Source organism: Perissodus microlepis, chromosome 23 (genome assembly GCF_051167445.1).
Source record: "Perissodus microlepis isolate ML-2025 ecotype Zambia chromosome 23, ASM5116744v1, whole genome shotgun sequence".
Classification (NCBI taxonomy): Eukaryota; Metazoa; Chordata; class Actinopteri; order Cichliformes; family Cichlidae; genus Perissodus; species Perissodus microlepis.
Genome location: NC_140482.1, coordinates 24,878,869 through 24,903,405, shown reverse-complemented (window position 1 = coordinate 24,903,405; position 24,537 = coordinate 24,878,869). Strand labels below are relative to the sequence as shown.

The 24,537-nt window shown below is 36.3% G+C and overlaps 1 protein-coding gene across 1 annotated transcript; it reads right to left on the bottom strand.

Annotated features, from left to right (window-relative positions):
• Window positions 1-816: 816 nt before the first annotated feature.
• On the bottom strand, window positions 817-23,159 carry cd247 (CD247 molecule). Its single transcript, XM_084920772.1, has 8 exons — window positions 23,018-23,159; window positions 5,386-5,483; window positions 5,157-5,201; window positions 4,939-5,010; window positions 3,486-3,518; window positions 3,302-3,349; window positions 3,153-3,182; window positions 817-3,027 (listed from the first exon to the last, which is right to left on the bottom strand). Exons 1-8 carry the CDS (start codon window positions 23,076-23,078, stop codon window positions 2,962-2,964), a joined length of 453 nt encoding a protein of 150 aa, XP_084776898.1. The 5' UTR covers window positions 23,079-23,159; the 3' UTR covers window positions 817-2,961.
• Between the last annotated feature and the right edge of the window lie 1,378 nt (window positions 23,160-24,537).

The following is a 24,537-nucleotide window of genomic DNA, read 5'->3' as shown; positions in this document are numbered from 1 at the left end:
TTAAGTGTTACCTTAAGGTTCCCTTCATTTCTTCAGTTTTAATATGTATGTGTTTTAAAATCATCGGTAATCAACAAATTTGAACCTCACTTATTTAAAAATAAAGGTTCTTTAACTGTTATTGTCACAAAGCCTTTTTTGCTATTTTTAATTACCAAAAAAGAGCTATAACCTTTTTCTAAACATATAAAGACCTTTAAAGAAACACGTTTAACGGTTTACATGTAATTAATCCATTAAATTCTGTAATTTACCCATTAATCCATTAATCACTCATTATGAATTTTAGATTCACTGGACTTTAAGGGTAAAAGTTGTTCTTTTTCATCATAAAGTGAAAAACTAATTGTAAAGTCGTTTTTGTTCAGAGATGTACTTTAATGTTTGTCCATCAGGTGGCAGAAGCATCCAGCATCTCATCTTCAGGTCCTCTGAAAACTCTCACGTTTATTTATACGGGGGCGATCGTGGCTCAAGAGTTTGCAGTTCATCTTTTAATAGGAAGGTTGCCGGTTCGAGCCCCGGCTCCGACAGTCTCGGTCGTTGTGTCCTTGGGCAAGACACTTCACCCGTTGCCTACTGGTGGTGGTCAGAGGGCCCGGTGGCGCCAGTGTCCGGCAGCCTCGCCTCTGTCAGTACGACCAAGGGTGGCTGTGGCTACAATATAGCTTGCCATCACCAGTGTGTGAATGGGTGGATGACTGGATGTGTAAAGCGCTTTGGGGTCCTTAGGGACTAAGTGTTATACAAATACAGGCCATTTGCCATTGTTTATTTACTTATGACACATTTTGAAATGAGAAAAAAAAAACCTCAGAATTTTGCAAACTTTAATAATGAAGCAATGATATTCATACAGGAGTAAAATAACTGTTTGCAGCACAACTTCTCAGGAAAATATCAGAAAAAAAAGAAACTACCATGCAAACTATCCAACACATCAGATGAAATACATGAACACAGAAAACTACAAATAACTCTATACAGGACAAGGCAAAACATATAGTAACTTAAAGCTGCAGTGCTCTTTTAAAAATTACAACTAAATCTTAGACCTGAAAAGTGTGGAAGCCCATTCATTATTGCAGAAATTTGAAACGGAAAATAATAATAATAAGCTTTTGAACATTTTTCAACCAATTTTGTTTTATTTATTTTACGGGTTTTATTGCTCATTTGAAAGTTTTTTTGTCTTTTATTGTGAAAAAGACCAAATGAAGAAATGTTTCAAAATACATACTTCAAAATATTACATTTATTTCATATTTCATATCGTTTCATATTTTGCCATCACTCATGTAATGAATATTGATTGATTCAATCTTGAGGTTTTTCTTTCTTTGCAGCTGTGATTCTCCAGATGTTACTCAAGACTTCATCATTTTTAGATGATAAATATAAAAAGCAGAAATGAAGCTGCAGCTTTTCTGTGTTGATCTAAGTGCAGACTGAAGTTCTTTGATGTCTTTTTATTTTACAACCTAATATATACATCAGTGAAAAATAACTCCTCGAGTGTCCACTGAAACGGCACCAAGCTCTTTTCAGGAATATTGTGAAACATCTGTCTTCCACACCACATTAGTGCAGCTTTTAAATTTTACAGATGTTCATTATTTAAGACAGACTTGGTGTTAATGGCATTTATCCATTTTTTACAGATCTTTATCAAATTTGAAAGCATTTCTAAAGAGGCAAGCCTCCATTTCAAATCATAAAGTAAGTTCTGCATTATTTTTTCTCATAAATTCACTTTGGATCAGTTTTAAAGGTGTTTCAGCCTTAAAAATCTTTGAACTGTGCTATTAATCCACAACAAATACCCTGATATATAACTGTGTTAAATTAAACAACCTATGTAAACAAGGTACAAACTGCAGTTTGTTTGTTTACAGTTTTCTACTGAGAACCAGGTCATAACATACTCAATATAGATTCAGAAATAATCATGTAAGCATTTTTTTTTTACCTGAATGTGAAAATTTATAGAGGTCGGATATGTCACCGAGTAAGTTTCAAGCCTCTAATACCAGTTATTACATCCGACAGCACCGATGATTTAATCCAAAATCTAAAAATGTGTTAAAAATGTAAAAGAATTGAACATTCTTTTAATCAGGTAATCAATTAAATGATTAATCGTTGCAACTCTGATTTCCAGAACATTCCTGAATGCTGGAATTCTTGAAAACTCTTATGAAGTTCTTTTTTATATTTAAAGTAAATACAATGTGCAAAGGGTAACCTTTTGTAAGAAAAAATAAAATAAAATAAAACAACAAGTAAAATGAATAAAAATAAAAATTGGTATTAGTTGACTGTATAGTGACTGTATAGTAATTAATTAATAAATGTTTCATAAATCACTGTAATGTAGTTGTAAACAGTTAAAAAGATTTCATAATACTACACAACATAATATGAATATTTGTTTTAAAAAAAAGCACAAAAATGTATTTCAAATTTAAATTTGTTTAAATTCCAGTACATGTCGTACTGGTTTTTACTATGTTGTCTTTACGGGTCTTAAATTTGCGTTACAGTCAGATAGACATTGGATATTAACTCCTTATGTACTAATATACTTCAAAAGGTCAAGCTATAAAACTGCAAAAAAGTTAGGTAAAAAAAGAATGAAAAGTTGGATCTCAGTTGATCACTATTGAATGTGTAAAAATATTTGTAAAATATTGGACATTAAGTCATTAAAAAGACAAATTTTAAATGCACGTTTGAAGTCTGATGGAAAACAGACCTTCCAGATGTTTTGTTAAATATAAAGTCTGAAAAAGGTTAAAATTTTCAGTCCATTTACAGACTTATTATAAACTTGGCAAACCTTAATATCTTCAAAGTAAAACAAAGATGCTCAAGCTGTTCTCAGTTGGTGTGAAAATTCCCATGAATAATCTCTGGAGCAGACGTCTGGACGGGGCTCATCAGCAGCTCTTTGGTGGCTTCTTAGCGAGGTGGAAGCGATTGCATCTGGAGGGAGTCGTAGGTGTCCCTGGTGGCCGAACTCAGACCCTAAAAATGACCAAAATCAATCAATCGTCAGGTTTTTTTTTTTAAATTTAATCACAAAATTATATTCAAGTGATATGGTTAATTTTGATTTATCTCTTTAAAGCTAATGAAGCTTTTACACTCACCTGGTAAACCTGTTCGTTCTTTTTTGGACGCTGTAAAAATGTCAGTGTAAATAATTAGACACCAGGTTTTTGTTGATGGAATTTAATTAAGTAGACGATAAACAAGAAGTGAGAAATTGACCAATTTGTTTCGGTCATTTATTACAAACCTTCAGAGGAAGCTCCTTATATTCTCCATCTGTGCGTTTGTTCAGGCCCTGAATTTAAAAATATAACAAGTTCAGATACGAGTTTTCTGTGTTAGTATGCAAACTTCCAAGAGTTCTGTGTTTACAAAAAGTTTATTAATAATAATAATAATAATAATAATAATAATAAGATATTGTTTGTTACCGTGTACGTGGCGTCATCAGCTACCCTGCGGTTCTGTAGAAAGGAACAGAAGTCACAAGTGCAATTTTAAGGCAGGAGGTTCTAACAGACTTTAAAATAGAGAACCTATGTTGGGTTCTTTTCCTTCTTCCTCTATGAAGGAATTGAGGGTTCTTCAACAACTTTCAAGTCTTTAAAATTCCTGAGAAACCATTCTTTTGTTGTTTTTGAAACTTCTTTGGACATAATCTACAAGTTCTTAAGAATACTTCACATTTATTGTAGTTCTTGTACAGGTGGTTTGGAGCCTGTAGTGTTTTTGGAAAGTAGTTAACAGTTTGTTTGTTTTTTTTAATTTTTATCGAATTGTCCTTGTCATGGTTCATGGTCCCTGTTTTATTTTTTAGGGAAACATGAATCCAATAAGGACAAAAACCACTGAAGAACCCAAACCACTTGCAAAAACTACCAAATACATTATAAGCTAAGTATAAGTTATTCTTATAGTCTTCTTAGGTTCTTCTGAACTTCATTTACTGCGGTTATTGTACAATTAATTGTACTACTTGCAGAAGTGGTTTGGGTTCTTCAGTGGTTTTTGTTCTTCCTGATCTCTGAACAGGGTTTATTTAAGAAGTCCATAGTTAATGAATTCTTTCAAACTTGTCCTATTCCACATAGTTTGTCACAGTTTCTCCCAGATATGTTTGATCCATGCATTTATTCCATTCATAACTTTTAAGAAGCATTTTAGTGTTCTTCAAACATCTTCCAGATATTGACGAGTCTTTTAAAATTCCTGCAAATTAGTTGTTTTGTTGTCCTTTAGATTTATTCCTGAGGACATTTCCTAATAATTATTTTAGAGTACTCAACAACAAACTCAAGATTTTGCGTTTATTGTGGTTCTTGGTGTGGTTTAGGTTTTTCACAGGTTTGTGGTTCCCAGTTTCTTTAAGAAGTCCACAGTTTGGGAGTTCTTGCAGTTTGTCTCCAGTATTTTAGTTTGTCACAATTCTTCTAATGTTCTTCATTTAGAATCCAGGATTGCTCTTTCTACACGTGTTCTAGAAGAAGATTTGAGGCTCTGTTATTTTGTTGATCTTACCTAATACATTAAATCTCAATGCATGCTCAATCATTCAGGTAAGGAAATGGGATTAGTGACAATATCTTTCTACCACTTAAAATGCCAAGTCCATGAGGTCTGAAAGATATGGGAATTTTAAATGAACCGGGAATTATAAAACTGTAAATAACTTTAGAGATGTTTAAGAAAAACTTTAAGGTTCTCTCAGCAACAGTCACTACTGCAGGATGGCGATCCAGTGTGACAACAATGACCCTTATCCTCCAGAATCAAAAAAGTGGAATCAAACATATAAACATTCTAAATTTGTTTTTTTGTCTTTTGTGTTTAAACATTTGACTTCAGTACTTAATTAGATGTGTTGTATGAGAATAGCAGACTTACTCTTCCTCGTCCACTCTCGGGGTCTCCCGTTCTCAGTGGCTCGTAAGTACCTGGATCCTGACCTTTCAGGTCCTGAACAAGAACATGTTTTAATCCACATCATTCTCCTCATCAACAGTTATTCCCATTCTAAGATCAGTACAGTGCCAATATTCACTCTTAAAATCGGTGAAAATAGGCTAACGAGCAGTTTATGGTGTTAGGTGATAGTAACTTACACTGTATAAGCCCTCCTCCTCCATCTTCGCTTTCGATTTGAAGAACTACAGAAAAATATCAATGACTGTTAATCAAAAACAGCCTTTTGTGGAGTGCGAAGTAAGAAGGCTATAGAGTCATTATTGAACAGGTCTGATTTGGTTCAGAGATGAAAACTGGATTTGAATCTGTTTTTACTCCTAGACTAGAATCCAATCAGCAGTAAATATTAAAAACAAACAAACCCACCTTCTCTTTGATGAACATGCCAGTGATGATGAGGCCATAAATGCCGAGGAAGCCATCCAGGATGTAACACAGTTGAGGGTCGTACATGTTCATCGCCTCTGTGGAGATCAGAGTTCAAAGGTTAGAGGAAACACAAACTTGACTGAGTTCTGTGTTCAACTAAGAGCCCCAATAAAATGATAGTACACAACAAAAATGATTCTAATGTTGGTAACAGTTCATGAACTGTTGTTACAACTTCTACGCTTCTATTCAAGCTTTGAACATTGTAAAACTTTCCGCATTTCACTAAAATGTAAAGAAAAAAGTTCGGGCTCCCATGTGTTAAATAAACCCTGATAAAAGATTGTTTAAAATAAAGCTATAGAAGAAAAAACTTCTTCCTATCATTTTGACTAAAACTGAATAAAAATAAGGTTGACAGCAACAGCAACAGCAGTCGACAGTCTTTGTTTGTGCAGCGCGTCAGTGTGAAGGAGCTCGGCGGTTTCCTCAGCTGCTGCCGAGTGCTCGCTGTGGCTCATTAACTGACAGGTGTGTGTTCGTGTGTGGTTCAGTGTGGGCGTGTGTGTTTGTGTCGGTGTGTGTCGATATAGCCAAAAGATGCAGCAGAGCCTGTTTTCACATCACAGACGCTCATTAAACATTTAAGCAGGTCAGAGTCGCTCTTAAACTGCATTTTAAGAGACAAAAAATACACAAGAAAATACTTCACTGTCAATAAACCTCTGGTTTCATTTTCATTCATGTTGTTTATATAAATATAAAGAAATGTATTAAAGGTGATGAAGTTTGGCTGAATTTGCTCTATAAAGATGTGTATAGAGACAGGTTTTAGTAAAAGTGCACTAAATGCATTTCTGTTTTAAATCTCTTTGCCACGCTCCTATCCACATAACTGACACATGCCTCAGTCATGTGATTCTTGTGGCATTCAACAGGAAAGAGAAGTGATTTATGAGAAAACGCACCATAAAGAAGCATTTTCCCACCAAAGTAAATTAGAAATTTGATGAAATTCGTCATTTCTTCCTGTAACTGTATCGCTAAACAGACAGACAAACACGTGCGCAGTGTTTAGTTTGAAAAGCCTGGTGATTACTGTTTTTGGCCCAAACTGTATGGAGGCTGTTTTCCATGTATATATGTGGTATTATTTTAATTTCTTGTTTGGAGTGGGCTGTTTAGTTTCAGTAAAAATATGTGAGTCAGTCATGTGATTCTGATGAGAACATATTTTCTCCAGAGAGAAAAAAAAGAGACGTAGTTCATGAGAAAATAAAGTTGTTGCTTTTTCTTTTTTGTTAAAGTTTAATGAAGTCTGTGCATTTTCTTTGAAATACAAGCGGCTCAAATTAATGAAGATGGAGTTTAAAACTTCAAATTTTACACCAAACTCGACAGACTTTTCTTCAAACTTCAGATAGATAAACAGGTTAAACTCCACTCATGTAACTCTGTAATTGTTATCAAATGTTTGTTATCGTGAACTCTGAAATGTGCTGTGCTGAAACACCGTTAATGTTGTAAATGTTTTTAGACTCTCAACCAATCCCCACCCCCAAAAAACAAAACAAAAAAACAAAAACAAAACACACACGCATACAAATACACAAGATTCATTTAAATTCATTTATATAAAGTTTGGCTAAACGCATGCTGACGTGTGAGGAATCAACAGTGTTGTCAATCTTGTATTTCCTAACCCTGTAAATGAGATATATTTTTTTTATCTTTGGTCACATTTCTCTGCGGTTAACTGCTTCATCTGTGTGGTTTGAAGCCCTCTCCTCGTCTTTTTCTTATCATCAGTTTCCAGGAAACGGTTTTTGCCCTTAATCAGCTTAATGAGCTTAGAGTCAGCATCTATCAACATCGTTTATAAGAAACTCTGCTTTCCCACTTCTAACTGAATGGTCAGACAGAATTATAGTTTTGTGTTGAGAAACTATGACAGAATAGTGAAAAGTCACTTTCACACATCATGATGGTGATGATATGAAAAACATCAGCTCAGAGGTGCTTAAACCGCATGCTCAAACTTTTTTTTTCTTAATCAATAAAGATAACAATTTTCAGCTGAGTGCCACTCTGTTCATTCTCATAAAGATCCACCTGAAGTTTCTGCATCTGAAGCTGAAAGGAAGCCCACATCACAGCTGTAACGCCTCCTTTCACTGCACGTTTCATTTCATGGTCATTTTAAGCTGACAACACGTCTGGTTAGATAAGAGCAAAGATAAACTGAAAATATACGCATCAGGAAGCCCGTGTGTGTGTGTGTGTGTGTGTGTGTGTGGTCGAGGTTAGGGTTTAATCTGATGAGCACAGTGCAGTTTCATGTTCAGTTTCACACACTCATATACGAGGCCTGCTTTTAAAAAGGCAAACTATATCAGTATGTCTGCTGTGATGAAGTTACACTAGCTACAGTCAGCGCAGGTTAACGGTTTATGCAACTCTGTACCAGACTTTCATCAAAAAATATGCAACTGTAGGTGGCACACACACACACACACACACACACACACACATGCACAGTAGATCTGTATCTACTAAAAGTCAAAATTTAAGTTTGAACATGGCTTATGAATTCTTTTTATAAATACACATGCACACAAAGTTCACATAAAGTCATAATGCCAGTGGACACATGCAGGTTACATTTTTAAATACAGACTCGCAAGGCTCAGATACAGAATGGCGTCAGCAAAGCCCAACAGTTATGTATCTGATAACGTGACACCAACTACTGTCGTGCATGCAGCTCGATACCAGTATTCTTTCAAAAAATTTACAATTTAAGCTCACACACAAATATATCTGTTTCAGACCTGCTTTCATAAAAGTTTGGACATGCTTTGCAGGTTAAATACACATGCACATGACGTTCTGCACCACTATGACTTTAAAAAGATGCCTCAATTTAAGTACAAAAACATATGCGCTTAAACTGAAGCCTCAGTATAAGCGCACACTTACGGGTAGCTCTAACGTAAGCTTGCTTGAAGATGTCATAATGTCAGCTAGTTACTACAACTAACTAAAGATTTGTAAGATCTTTACAATAGTGCTTCGATAATATTACACTAATGTGGTTACACTTTCTGTACCACAACTGCTTTTTTCAAAAGTTTAAATTGAAGTTTGAATATTCATTATGTGGCTGCTTTAATGAAATGATAGCTGAAGAAGAAATGCACATAAAGTTCAGCACCACACTATAAAGATGCATCAATTTAGGTGCAAAAACATGTGCCAGGCCTGCTTTTAAATAGGTAGACTCTACCAGTAATATACCTGTGTTGATGAAGTCACACTAACTACCGTCGTGCATGTAGGTCACACACCTGCCTGAAAAATGCTTCAGTTTAAGCACACACATGCAGGTAGTTCTGTAAGTGGCTTAATGCAAGGTATAGTTTTAAATACAGACAGACTTAAATATCTGGAAGAAATATTTAAATTGGTTTAATTTAAAACTTGCAGACAATTAGAAATACTTCATATGAGACCGTGTACTTTAGACGTACTTTTTCAAATGTTGTTTTATCATTTTTTGTGGCGTAATAGTTCTAGTAGCAGAAGAATTTAGGTTTTAGTAGTATATGCATGCAGGTAGTGCTCTAATAATTCAAATACGATGTGGTCACTCTGTAAACCATCTTTCCCATAAGAAATCCAGGCGTCAGTGTCACCATCATAATAGGAAATTATTTTCAAATGAAAAAATAGGCATTTATGATATGTAAGCTAGCTAAAGATATCTACTTGAGAAGTGTACCTACATTGTTGAGCTTGTGTAATATTACAATATAACACAGTGTCACCTTCGCTATGTCGACCCACGAGTGACTGAAAGAGGAGCTGGCAGTACTGTTCTGGTGCTCTGTCACAAATCAATCAAATGAACATATTTATGTATATTACATATAACACAGTCAGCATTATGTATGTATATAATAAACATAGTAAAACCATTAAAAATGTGTAGACATGCATACACTGAATAGTGAAAAAATCCTGAGTTAAAAAGTTTGCACCTTTTTTTTCATCAGTGTGTTTTTGAAGGATATGGGACATTGCACTGTTTAAGTTGGCGGTCAAACAAGTAATACATTATATACATAATTATGCATAATGTATAGTCAATACATATAACGGGGTACGTTAATTTACTGAAGATCAGTATCAAGAGTTACAGTTTTATTTTATATAATTTGGACTAATGCAGATGATTGCTTTGATTACGCCAACAGAAACTCAACAGGCCGACCAAAATAAGAAAAGTAGGCTGCAACCAAAAAGGCATGGAAATGCATGTTTTTGGCCATAGAGTGCACTTACTCTCAGCAGCTTTTACACACTAAATTGCATTCATGTATTTTTGAGCAAGATGCTTTATAACATTATAGACAAATATGACCTTTTTAGAAAATGTTAAAAATGGTCTTTTCCAAATCATTTTAAGATTCAGCGCTCAGTACATTCAGAAAATTGATAATACAAATGCAAGTGATGTATTTTCTAAGTATTGTTTTAAATATTTATACCAGTCTTGTAACTGGACATGAACCCAAGCCACAGTTCAAACATGAAAATCCCGTCACATAAGAGCGATATTATTTCTGAAGAAGCTGATATAGCGGAAATTCTTTTACTATATCCTGAAAGTACAAGTATATTCTGAGCTCTTTAATCTGTCTTTAATTGAGTATATCAGAACAACTGAGAGATATAGCAAAGTAAACTTATATGCTTCATAATGTGGATGTATTAGAGGTTTTTTTTTCTTTGCATTAATATCTGATGGGCATAATTGCTTCCCCTTCATATGTCTGAATTCTTGTTTCTGTTAGCTGAAGTTAGTGATTGCCTCGTGGTAGAACAGTAAAGATCAGGACTTCATAATTCATGCAATCATCATATTTTAGTATATAAAATGCCCCCAGCTGCTCAGAACACGCCTCTGTCACCTCTGCAAGTACATGTGAACTTGAAAACACTGCTCCGTATAACTCAGTAAATTAGAAAAACGTTAATAACAACTTATAATTTTGATATTTTTAGAGGTTGTTTCTACAGTTTTTATGCCTGTTGTGTCAGTAAGAACAGATTCAATAAAGCTTTTAAACTAGTTGCATTAAACTGCTTCATAACTAGTCCATTTGTTATTTGTTTTTGCTTCTCCTAAAAGGGAAATGACTGTAAAGAAGAGGAGAATTGGAGGAGTTTCCACTGAAACTGCATTAAAAACAGTTCAAGAAACACCCGGTCTGTCTAATCTGACTGACTGACACATCAGCGGAAAGATCAGTGACATTTTTTATGTTTACACGAATTCTTCGTGACTCATCAGAAACATTCACAGACACCATTCACAAAACTGGCTTTGCAGAGTTTTCCATCACAACCTCTCGTAAGGGATCCCAACATCACAGAGTGTCCGTGAGTGCAACATCAGCAGGTTTCCCGCATCTGCTGTTCAACCACAGGATCACAACACAGCCCTGATTTGCAGTAAATGCACTGAGCCAACATGGAAACACTCAGCTTTACTCAGCTTAACCTATAGTTTCTTACGCAATTATTGCAACATTAAAACTGTACAAGAATAAAAATAGTAGCAAAGCTTCGTGGTTAAAACAACAAAGCAATACAGATTAAAAATTCAAGAGTCTATTAAATACTGATGTTTTATAGATTTCTTGCAGCATTCAGCATTCAGTACAACATTTTTTCTCTCCAGTCAGCAATCAGACGTTTTTCTGGCCCACAAAAAAAAAAAAAAAAGAAAATCAGTTGAATTATTTTATTTACTGCCAACTTCATCTAAAAGAATACAGAATATCAGTGTTATCATCGGTGTTATAAAACAGCAGAAATACCAAAAAACAATGATAAGTAAACCTTCAGAATAAAAGAAGTGGAGTAAATTCTAAGCTCTTCTTTAGACTAACCCCTGTAGGCTGCAGGTATCGCTGCTGGAAAGATGAATTGGCTGCTGTCAAGGTTTACAAGAAATCTGCCTTACTGAAATATCAGTTTACCTGCATGCTGCTATCTTACATTTTAGCTCCTTATTTCAGGTCGCTGTGTCAAACAAACCAGCGGTGGATGGAAGCAGCTACGTCTTCTATCCACACAGTCAATCAAATCACTTTCATTGTAATAAAAGTCATTTTTATTTTAAGTCATATTTATTGAAGTAAAACAAATAAAAGAATAAAAATACTAAATACTATTGAAAGTTCATTTCAGTCAGTGGCTCAAACAAGGCAGTTGCCAATGAACTTGCTCGACAAACGGCCCCGTGCCATTGATGTTGTTGAAAGCTGTCTGGTCAATAAATAGTTACAAACTGAGCTGAGTTTGACTATGTTGTATTTATTTAATGGCCACACACAGATTCTTATCCTTTAAAACCACATCTTCTCTTACAGGACATTTATACACAGACACAAAACCATAGAAAGGCTATGAAAGACTGGAGTCTTTAGAACTGAGACAACGTATTAAAACGTGTTTATTTAGGTATCAAGCATTAGATCTAAGTTTTCTGAAAGCTAATTAACATAATTCACATCTTAGACGCCCACAAATAGTTGCTAATGACATAAAAGAGGGTTTAAGAAAGGGCATCATATCAGAGTTTCTAATCTATTTCCACTGCACTCGTTACAGAGCGCACACTAGGTTGTAAATGTATTAACTGAAGTTCTGGGAAATGAAATCTGACCAGAGGTTTGGAAATCAGCTTGTGCTCAGACTCCTGCCAAGTTCAGTAGTTAGAATGAAAGTCAAAGAAATGCCGAGACGAATGACGTCAAGTTCCCACCGGAAAGAATAGCGATCGTTAAGGGGTGTTTTATAGAGCGTATGGATCTACTGCGAAGGAAACGTGAACGACTGTTTGTTATAAACAGGTTTGATTTGAATGGTTGTACATTGTAGTGACCAACCATTCAGTGTTTTACATTAAATGGTTGTTTGCTGTGTCTTTTCAGCGTGAACTTTGTGACCGGATTGCCATGCATTTCATATGAGTGAGAGATTGCTGCTGGTTTGTTTTGTCGGCACTGTTGGAAATAAATATCACAGTAAAGTCCAAGCGAAGCAAAAACAGAGCAGATTACTGTGGCCTGACACTCGGCAACTCGATGTACTCCCACAGCTGCATGACCACACAGAGATGAAGTTTTCAGATTACCTGGCACACTTGACCTATCACAGGGTTGCAGTGACATATATTTTGCCTCCGTCAGCTGATAAAGGTGATAAAGGTGGTATGTGATACATGTAGGTGTTCAGCAGAACAGAGGTTCAGGGGCACCGTCATGACTTCTGAGGATTGTGTGGACCGTCTGAGCTCGATGCAGATGATATCGCAGCCTTGAGGTCTTGACCTGCAGGTCCTCAGACTGGTTTCTTGGGCAGGAAATCCATTGACACAATCTGTACACCTCCATTTTATTTCTACTGTACATCCACTGTGTTTTCGCTGCATACACAAAAGAATCGTGTCCCTTGAAAATGTTCTTCCAAGGGAAACTTGAGCAATAAAGATATCTTTGTTTATCTAATGGGCAGAAATAACAGGAAATGGCTACTTAAGGTGAACCATTACACTTCAATATTAACGTCAATTCGGTTTTTAAAAAATATTTTTTACACCATTGGTTGAGACATTTAATCCAGTTTTACTTTGTTTTGTTTATTAAATTTAGCGCATAATTCTACTCGATAGAATATGTCTGTGAAGGTTCTCAGCCATCCAGGTCATGGTAGTCTAAAGAGTCTCTTTAGACTATTCTATAGAATCACTTTGTTGTATTGACCCTTTACAAATAGTGGCCACTACAGTCGACAGCTATTCAAAGGCTTTTTCTTGTATTTGTGTGAGTGTTGATGGTTTACTTGTACATAAACCACTACATTGGGCACTGATGTGTCCATACTCTGCCACCCACCCCAAAAGTGGACACAAACCATTTGAAAAATTCATGTTTAAAAATGAAGTTCAAAAATATTTTTTTCATACCTAAATAGAAATAAAAATACTTGAGAAAAAAAATCCTGACTGAGATTGTCATAATTCATGCATGAAAGTGTTAAAGTCTAATTTTACAGTTTATTTTTTTCCATTTTCCCTTCATTTTCTCCACATAATGAGCTGTTTTTTCATGTTATATTTGGTTTCTGTGAGATAGGCTCCAGCTCTCCTGCAACCTATATTGGACAAACAGAAGAAGATGGATGGAGCAATGGGATGGGATCAATATTTAGAATCTTAGCATTTCTTGTCTTACCAAAAAGCAATTTTGAGCAGGAAAGTCCTATAATTTTTTAATATTGTTATTTTATAAGTTATTTCTTTTTTTTATGCAACACCAAGGAGCTAACAGTGCTAACAGATAAAGTAGAAACACAATGTTTGGCTGGTTTTTCGTGACTCATTGACAGACTTATTTGGAAGATGTTAAATTTAGACTTATCTTCATTTATGCCGGAAGAGAAATTAAAACGTGAAATGATCATTTACAGTAAAGAGCAGTGAGGAGGTGGAAAAATCAGTTTTACTCTGACGTTACAGCGTGTCATGTGTAGATGTCTGATAGCACATCAGACTTCTGTTAGGATTCATTCATTCTCAGATGGCTGCTTCTCTGCCTGTGAAACACTTCAGACTGGGTAAAAGGTTTGAGCCATATTAAAGCGCTGGTTGTGTTGACAGACGCGAGACTTCAAACACTCTGAGAGCAGCGACAGTTTCCTGAATGAAAGTAGAGAGATGAAGAACCCGAGGTCGCCTTTAAAAATCCAGCTTGTCGTTTCTAGGAGACCTAAAGAGCATGTGACGAGATGTAGTTAATGCTCAAAGAAAAGGGCGTGGCCTGAGTGCTGTCAATCAAAGATAAGGTGCATGTTGTAAGATTACGTCTCTTCCTAAGGCTTCCTGTATGCTCTGAAATAAATGATCTTCACCAGATAAGAGTCATGTTTCCATCCACATGATTTCAATTTAAGCAGAAACTACAATTACTGCCTTTTATATGTCACCCAGTCTTTGCTGCTCTTTCCACTGTTGTTTTTTTTTTTTCATTGTTACCACAAAGTTGAGGAGGCTAAACCCGAAAATCTCCTCAGAGTGTATAGTTTACATTCATGCCTGTTGACTCATTTCTATCGCCTCTAGAAATGATGTGTTCAGGTGTTCCCCTGAAAAAATGAAACCAAAGAAACTCGGTCAGATGATTTTGTATTTGTCTCCAGGCAGAGAAACTTCACTCTCAGGAGTTGATAGCATTTGTTTGTTTAGAAATGTTCACATTTTCATTTACAGATCAAAATCATCACCTTTGAGCTTCCTGTACAGCAGCACTGTCTAGTTTTTAGCCTGCAAGACAGTTAAACTGGCTGGCTCTGGGTGTTCAAATTTGTGTTCAATTGTGAGTTTGGGCTCCAATTTGTATGATAAAAGAACATAATCAGAGCAAACAGCTATGGCTCCACTTTGAAAAGCCCCGGACTCATTCAACTCCAGCCAAGACAACAGAATTAGAGCCTCTAGTCAACACAATCAATCAATCAAGGAATTCCTAACAAATTTTGACGTACAGACCCCTGCCTGCACCTCTCAAAACTTGTTTCCACAAATCGTTCTATATCTAACTGGTTGTACACATTTCCATTAAACAAAGACCAGGTACCAGCACAGAAGCACAAAACTGTCCAAATTTGCAGCCATCATTGTTAGTTGCCATGGGAGGCGCTAACCTCATCGACTGGTAGATGCAGGCCGCAGATTCTGCCCACCTTAACTTCCTTCTAATTTAGTTACCCGAAATTTTGTTCCATTACGCCGCGTAAAGAGAAAAAGGCAAAACATTAACGCCACAAAAAGAGATGTTAATGGCCTGGTGTCACATAGAGCGAGAGCCCCTCGACCCCTCTCCACCAAAGAATAATCCATAAACAACTTAACGGCTAGTCCTGTTGTAATTAAAGTAACACACAGTTCAAGAAAGAAATATATACACATGTGATTGAGAAAATAACAATCTCGCTTAAAAGCAAGTTATAGTCTAATGAGTATATTCACTAAATCAAAGCATATTTCTGCATTGCTGCCGAATGGCTCAGGTTATGTGGTTCATTGTAGGGTGTGGCAGGTTTGCTTAAGAGAAAGTAAAGGGGACAGTTTTGAAAGAAAAAAGAAATATAAAGGCAAAATATTCAAATAAGATCAAAGATTTGTTCTTTCTTCCTCCAGATTTTGTGATGAGCAAATGAACCTCTTGAAGATTAGTTGTTAGCTGTGTTTGTCCTCGCAAGAATGATTTTGCAGTCAAGTGATCATACCCAACAGAGTCACTGTAATTTTCTTTTCAGTTTTCAGTTGCATGACATTTTAATCTAATCTGCTCTTTAAAAAAAATCAAACAGTTGAATATCATATAGTGTTGGGCCGACTCCAATAGGTAACGCTGAGTGAGTTATGGAAAATATGTTTTATGAGATCACCGTGCGTTTTGACTGCCAACAACTAAATTCTAATTGGTTAATGCTTAAAGGGACATCAATGCAGGAGGCGATTTACTCGACGTGTCAGTTTGCCACTGATAGTTGGCAACTAACAGACATTACAGGCTTCAGTTGCGTGACAACACCTTAACATATTTGCCACCTTCACTGAGAGTGGTAATCACTTCAAACCCTAACCCTAACCCTGGAAACCTAGATAAGGACACTCAAGCAAATAATCCACCATTATTTTAACAATGCTGTTATTTATACATGTGATTCTCCCTCTAAACTGTAGGAAGTGCAAGAACTTTGGGCTGAATCAGGCTAAAACTGTTAAAACTGGTGCTAAATGCCCAGAAACAAAGTTCAGTGTAAAAAAGTGCACTTGTAAAATCATTAAAGCACATGAGTAGTTATGATGCTTTTCTTTTATGCATACATTGTTTAAGTACAGATGGGTTTCTATTGTAGGGATAAATTAAACCTTTTATGTCACGTCGAAATCTGTGGAAGCTACTTTCCTGCCTGCTATTGATTATAGTGATACACACGTTCAAGGAGCTTTTATCAAGCGTGCTATTTATTTCAAAGGTTCGTTACAAACATGAGCCCTTCATTATGTTTCGGTGAGTCGGCACTGACTACTTGCTGAAATATCTGTAAAGCGAATATGGGTTAACTTCCAGCTCGCAACTGTCGCTGTCTCTATTTCAGCTCAGATAGTTACTATCTTGAAGTCTCAATTGTAATGCACCCAAGGTTTTGAATGATGTGGCTAAAACTCCATTAGGTCCTATATAGAACTTTTCTATTCTACATGAGCACTCAAGGTGCTTTATACAACATGCCTCACACTCCAATAGATGCATCTCGCCCAAGAACATTTGGCATACAGACAGGAGCAGCGAGGGATCGAGCAACCAACCTTCCAATTAATGGCAACTGCTGTTTCATTGTTTTGGTTGCATTTACAACAGGTCTATGTGGTGAAGAACATTTCGATGTCAATGAGACCTACTTGTGAAATGCATTTAAAACCAAGGCAGTTAGATGCTCACAGCTTGAGAAACCCTGAAATGTACTTGCAAACATGCTGCTGTGGTGTCAGAGTTGGCAGTTTGCATCCGAACACCTGAACGAATCGAGAACATCTCACCGCTCTCTCTTATGTAAGTGTGCTGAGTTTTTTTTCACCTCTACTCTGTGTTCATTGTGTCACTTTGGGCCTAGAAAGTACACCAGTAAAAATAAGCTGAGCATCTGCTTAGTATAGCCATTTTGTTTGAGTTGCATTTTCTGTCATCTTTTGCGCTTCTTTTAAACCTCCTGTTGAACCGGGGTGTTTCCTTAGCGGGGGCTGAGAGTTGTGCCTTGTGCAGCTCTCTGGCCACCACATTGAGCCAAGGTACAGCTCAGTTAGGGAAACACGCTTTTGACAGCTAAAGAAACCACAACACTGCTTCCTGAAGTGGAGGTCTTTACTTTTTGTGGTCAATTATTTCTCTTGAACTACAAAACACAACTACACTGGCACCTTTAGACCTCAGACACTTACAAAGAGGACTATTTCAAGCTTGAAGCCTGTTTGTATTGTTATTAAATCATCTTTTAATGGTCTAAACCTACATTAGAAGTAAAAGTCTTAATCACATGGTGGAAAAGACTAATCCAAAAGACACCTAACCAACCAATGCAAACTAATATGGATATTTTAAATCTTTCAATTTTAATTCATTAAAATGACAATACATAAAAAAATCTTTTCAAAAAGTCTGATACATACAGTTGACTCTACACCTTATCTTTTAATGTTTCAGAGCTGCCATCATGTTGGTGTATTTAGTCCATTACATAAAAAAGACCCTTTTGTCTCTGTTTAAATATATGCTAATAGGGTTGAGATGCTGTTTGAGTAGTCACTGTAACTAAATGGTGTTTTTTTTTTGCCTAAACCTTACAAAGTATTAAAATCACACCTTTGGACATAACATTGGTTACTCTGGGCGCTTATAGCTCCGATACTGCACTGGAAAATATCTTGTAGGCCAGACGAGGCCCAGTTGTCACAATACGACTGACACTTAAGGTAGACATGTGGCTGCTTTGCAGCACACAGACTTACTCTGAAACAATGAAGAACTGCCCCATCGCCAACAGAAAACTGCACATATGAGCTAATCGTCGGATGCTAATGTAACATGTAATGCACCTTTTCTTGGTCATTATATTTTAATGCTGTTTTTTTTTTTTTTTTAAATGTAAAGCTCACAAAGTGCATTAAAATCTGGGCAACTCTGAGTACTTACAGCTCTGCCCTACCGTTACAACACACCTGGCATCTGGCCTGTATAAGGTGGACCTGTGGTGTGGCCCAAACTCCCAGAAAGCCCCACAGAAAATCGTTCATCCTAGTTTGTATTATTACACATTTAATGTCAAATGAAGCTCAGAGACAGGAGTTATTCAGGAAACAGAACCCACAGGTTTTACACAGCTGCACTTCATATCATTACTGAATCTTGATTTTGCCTTCATTTCTCTGTTTAAACATACAATAAAAAGTTTCAGATGCCAAATGTATTTTCTCAGTCATGTCATCATAACTTATTGCTCTTTATTACTAAATCTGGCTGCTCAGGGCATCTACAGCTCAGTTACTGTACTAGAAAATATTTTGCGTGCCAGATGTTGTCTAAATTTCACAACACTGTTAGGCCATTATTGTGTAAAACTGTGGCTCCTTGCATCAGGCAGACAAAACCATATGTAGCCCAAAAAACAATGTCACATACGGGCCACGTGGTCCAGGAAATCGCTCAAAAGTCCTTTTTATTATTTTTAAACAGGCCGTGCACGTGATGAACACCACTAATACTGATTAGACAGCAGTTATTCAGGAAACAGAAGCCGCAAGTGTTAAAAAGCTGAAGTTTATGACGTCTCTGAATCTTACGTTTTGCTCCTTATATCAAAAAGAAGATCCTCATTCCTCAGTTTGAACATTTGAGGTCCTAGTTAAACCTTTCTTGTTCATGCCATCAAAACTAAATATAAGGTGTTACTGTGGCGTGTGTTTGTTGTCGTTTAAGAGTAATACTACATGTTTAACCTAAATTAAAGTTGAAAGGCAGTAGTTCTTCAGGAAATAGAAGCCGAAAGTTTTAAACAGCAGCACTTCATGTCTTTATTTTAATTCTAAAATGTAATCTTTGGCCCCTAACTTACAAAGAAGACACTGATTTCTTGAGTTGAACTTATATTAAAAAGTAGCCCTTCCTTGGTCATGCTATTATAACTTAACGATGTTTATTTCTTGTAACTCTCACAAAGTGCATTTAAATCATGATAACAGACACATTTGGGAATAATCTGGGATACTTTGGCCACTTATACCAAAGTTAGGCGTGAATATGTGCCAGATATGGTCCAAATGTCAAAATACTGGACACTAGGCCGGCATAAGGTGGTGCTGCGGTCTGGGTGTGTCTTTCTTGAAGAGTGATTTTTATCTGATGTTAAAGCTGAGAGACAGCAGCTATTCAGGAAGTATGAGCTTCAAATCTTAAACAGCTACATGCCATGCATTTATTTTAGTTCTAAAATGTAATTTTTGTCCCCTAACTTACAAAAACGACCCTCATTTCTTACTTCAGAGGCGTACTTAGCCATTTAATAACCATGTCAGCCAAATACAAGTCTAATTGTCTTTACAACATGTGAACTGAGCAGTTTTAATGCTTACTGTAAGGATGTGTTTAGTAAAGAAAATACTTTGTTTAACGAGCATGATTTTATGTGTTAAGTATTGCCTTTATCGTGCCGCAATATAGCGCTTATTAAGGAAGCACTGCAGCCACAAGTGTCGAACTACACGTCTCATGGTGCTGCTGCACAAACTTCATTTTTTTCATAAAAACCAAAGTGACGAACTTGATTTCTGCAAATTCTGCTATTAATATTTCCTCCTACTTTTAGCTTTTATTCTCAACTGTATTTCATCATCGGAGGAAGGTGATGGTAAAGTGATTTTTTAATCTGTGTTACTATATTCTTGAAATGGCTCTAAAGTGTGAAAATGTATTGCTGCCTGTGGTGTACCAACCTGTAAAATGGAGGAACTCTCCATTTTACAGCCCTTTGTCTTTGTTAGAATCAAACATCTACACATTTCTAATTACACCCCACAGTTTGAGGAACTACTTCGTTTAGTTTCCCTCGACTGTTTCTATTCTTTTATTCAGGTCCAGGAAACACGTGATTGAATTGGTCCCTTATTTTAAACGAGCATGATCTGCCTACACCGGATTAGCTCGTCTTTTGATCGATATTTAGACGACTTAAATTTGTTTTTGACTGTTTAATTTGTTATTGAATTCCCTAAACTTTGATTTAGGGCTATTTGTGGCTTTGCACTACATTTGTGATCATCTAAACTAGCCTTAAATGTCTGAAAATATAAATGTTTTAAACTGATCTTGAAATGGTCTACTGGTCTAAATGGTATGCAATGCTTTCAATTGTAGTTGGTTTAAACTGGATTTCCTGTGGTCTAAACTGGTACTTAAGTTTTAAAAAAAGCTTTTTGTTTAACCGTTTTCTTTTTTAATCTTTGCGACCGCTTTTAATACTTCGCTTTGGTGCACACTTATCAGCTTTAAACTGATCTATTAAGGCGCTAAACAGATAGTCTAGACTGGCTTTGGATCTTGAATGGTCTGAACTGGATTTCTGATAGGCTAAACTGGTACTGACGCTGAAAACTGCTGCTGGATTAAGTTGCTTTTTCTAATTGTTGAGACTTGTATTACCACTGGTACATTAGCGTTCTAAACTGGTCATTTGATGGTCTAGACAGTTATCTATGGCACTAGACCATGGATGACCTACATTAGAATTTGATAATGAAAGGCCGGTGTTAATGCTTTCAAGGCTCTCATTGAAAGGAGTCATTTTAAATCACTTCTGTGCCTGACTGGTCCTCTGAGTCTTTCTGTGTTTCCAGAATGTAATGTTTTGGTAACTCTTAGTGAATTTAAATTTATGATTATCCATTATCTAGATTTATTTCTGTATTGATTTGTTTATTGCCCCCCCCCCCCTTTTTATTGCAGCTGTCAAAGAGAATTCAAGCTAAAGTATATTAAATCAACTTAATACCCTAAATAAACTGGAGTTTTGATTATGTAAACTATAAACATTTACTTTACGCAAATGCTTGTGAAATGCTACGTGAAATGGTCTCAACTGGTATGCAATGCTTTTAATTGTTGTTGGTTTAAACCGTGTTTCCTGTGATCAATACTGGTGCAACCAGTGAAAAATGTTTTTTGATCAAAAACTTTTCCATTTTATTTGTTTCAGTTTGTATTTAAACTGTTGAACTTTGACGCACGTTTTTTAAGTTTAAACTTGTATGTTAATGATCTAAACTGGCCATTTGATGGTCTAAACCATAATCTATGGCTCTAGGCCTTGGTTTAAGATGATCGGTATATTTTATTTTATAAGACTTTCAATGGGAAACTATCACTTCTGTGCTTGACTGGCCCTCTGCATCCCTACAAACACGGTCCCTAAAGTTCGCACTGAGTTTGGAAGAAAATGCTTTTAGGTTTTGTACTCCAAACGACCTGGAAGTCTTTGACAGGGCCTCCAAAAATGAATCCTATGGTAACTCTTGTTCAATTTAATTTTACGATTATTTGTATATTAATTCATTTATTGGGCTTGAGTTGTACTTTAAGCGCTGAAGATATTTTGATTCCAAAATTTACTTTAAAGTTTGGGTGGCTTGAACTGGACTTTTAATAGTCTAAACTTGGCTTTAATGCTTGACAATGTAATTGCTTTATTCTGGCCTTAAAGTGGGCTCAACTGCTATGTAATGCCTTCAATTATAGTTGCTTAGAAACTGATTTTTTTATTGTGTATTCTGGTATGTAACTCTGCAAACTAGATGCGGATATCCTTTTGGGTTATTTTTCACCAGTGTAAGAAATAAACCTATTGTTGAGTGAGATTGTACATTTGTTACATCGAGTTTTGCCCAACTTTAGTTCAGATGTGTCGTGACATGAGATTGATTAACTTGATTAAACTTCTACCAAAGAAGCCTATGAATATGAAAGTCTATATTTATAATAAAGTCAGAATTTAAACAAACTGGAAGGAAAGATTAACGCATTATGTGTCATTTTTACACCTCGACAGCATGCACAAACTGATTAGTCGACGTCCGGATGTGGATGTTAGCCGATAGCTTAGCTATCAGGTTCAAGTTACATAATAAACTTTTTCTTCTGAGTATAAAAAGTAATTTTTTAAAAAAAAGAGGGGTCAGATATCTTATTTATTTAGGCAATGATGGGCCTTTTTTTTAAGGTAATCCACACAGATTAGCTTGTGTGATAATCAGACGCATCAACACCAGAACATTTCTGATTTATAGTGTTAGCTAGCTAATGGCACTGTGGTTTTCAAATCTAAAATTGGTCATTAGATGAAATTTTTCTTTTTACCTCTAAAAAAATGACAGAAATCTGAATTTTGTTTGGTTGTGTCGCGACGAACACCGATATAGAATCCAACATGGCTACCAGAATTCTCCACTACAGACATATTCAGCTTGAGACTTTCTGCTGCTTGAAAACATTTTAAATCTGCTTTATGTAGATGCTGTTCTGTTAGATATGTGGGGTTATTTATTCAGACGACACACATCTATGCAAGTACAGTTGGTATTTTCTTTTAAATTTTCTGATCCGTTTGAGGGTTAGCACTTTGCTTGTCGATTAAGAAAACTGATTTAATGCATTTGAATTGTGACTGCTCTGAAAGTTCAACCATATCATACTGACAACCGCTTCATGACTGAGACTATAATATTTTTTCTTAGCTTCTGCAAAATCAGCATTTAAAAAAAATAAAGCTAGCAGGATTTAAACCCAAGTTTAGGTCTGATTTCGTATCATGTTTCTGTTAATCATAAACTATTTTTAAAAACCTGTCTTAACTTTTGTCACGCTTTTAGAAGGGAAGTGATGCCTCTGCAATTCTTCTATTTCAAATCTATGTGTAGAACTTCAAAGTGTGTTCGGGGTCTTACCAGCCGGGGAGACCATTGAGGCGAGGACCAGCAGGCCAGATATCCACATCTGGAGCGCCATCCCGAACCAATATCCCCAGACGACGTTGTTTCTTCAAACTGGTTTCGGCGATGAAGTGAGATGACTGAACTAAACTAGTATCTTCCTTCTCTGTTGCCTCGATGTGGAACAGGAAGTGGTGAGGAGCTGCTGTGCCAGGTGACACTCAGCGACACACTTACATCAACTTTTCTCCCACACATGGAAAAACAAATTCAGCCTCTTCTTTTGCCAGCTATTCCTGCTTTTGATGTTTACATGGTTATGTAACTGAGAGTGAATCTTTTAAAATAAATCTGAAGCACTCTTTGTTTATATTATTTATATCACCCTTTCTCTTTTTAAGGCTGGTTTTCAGTGCTAGAGGCTGTGTAGATCGGTTTCACTTACAGGTTGTCACTTTTGAGTGTAAACTCAAGACATTTTAATGTGCTGGGTACTAAACCATGACCTTTACTTTATCTTAGTCAAGTGGTTTTAGTCCCCAACCCAAATCAAACAGAAAGTAAAAACTAAGCAACTCAAACTGTGGTTTCCTGATGGTCTCTCTGCCACCACTACTTTGTCAGGACTTTTACCCAGGATTTAGTCAAGTACCACAACTAGTGCAATCACCAACTGTGTTCAGAAAAATTGACACAACATCTACACTTGACATATACAGCCAATGAAATGTATTTCAAAATCACTACCTCAAACCGTAAAGTTCCCTCCATATATAAAGAGATTTACTTGCAGCTGCAACTGGACTGGATGACAGGAGGACAAAACTGTCTGGCTGATAGTTGATTATAGTTGAATTTCAAGGCTTGGTTTGATTAGATTACTTCCCAATTTATTTACCCCCAGCTCATATGAAACACCAATATCCTTTTCTTCCATTGGTAGTTATTTCAGTCCATTTTTGTTATTTGTGTCAAACCTGAGAGAAGTTCAACTCAAGACTTGCCCACTCAATAATGCTAACAGTTAATTTGCCTGGATTTAAAATGTCTCTGGTGGCAGTGTTTATGCTAGTCGTCCTTGGCATCATATCTGGTTAAAAGAATCAAAATGGTAACTGCCAAAGTGCTCAACTTGAGGTCTCAGAATAAAATCTCAATAAAGCTGTGGGACTCAAGCAAACCATAGTGAGAGCCATTATCCACAAATGGCTAAAACATGGAACAGCGGTGAACTTTCCCCGGAGTGGCCCTCCGACCAACATTTTCCCAAGAGGACAGTGACGATTCATCCAAGAGGTCACAAAAGACCCCGGATGGCTTAATGGTTTATAAAAAAAAACAAAACAAAAAACAAAATTAAGACTTTGTAGTGGCCTAGTCAAAATCCTGACCTTAGTCTGATTGAGATGCTGTCGCATGACCTTTCATGTGCTGGTGTTGATGCATCCATGCTTGAAAATGCTCCAATGTGGCTGAATTGCAACAATTCTGCAAAGATGAGTGGGCCAAAATTCCTCCACAGCGCTGTAAAAGAC

What these genes read in the sequence shown, in the direction of transcription:
- cd247 (XM_084920772.1), bottom strand. Translation starts at nt 23,078, where the DNA reads ATGGCGCTCCAGATGTGGATATCTGGCCTGCTGGTCCTCGCCTCAATG. An exon ending in AGGAGGAGGGCTTATACAGT is followed by an intron (nt 5,011 to 5,156) that starts GTAAGTTACTAT and finishes GTTCTTGTTCAG; the next exon opens with GACCTGAAAGGTCAGGATCC. An exon ending in CCGAGAGTGGACGAGGAAGA is followed by an intron (nt 3,519 to 4,938) that starts GTAAGTCTGCTA and finishes TCCTTTCTACAG; the next exon opens with AACCGCAGGGTAGCTGATGA.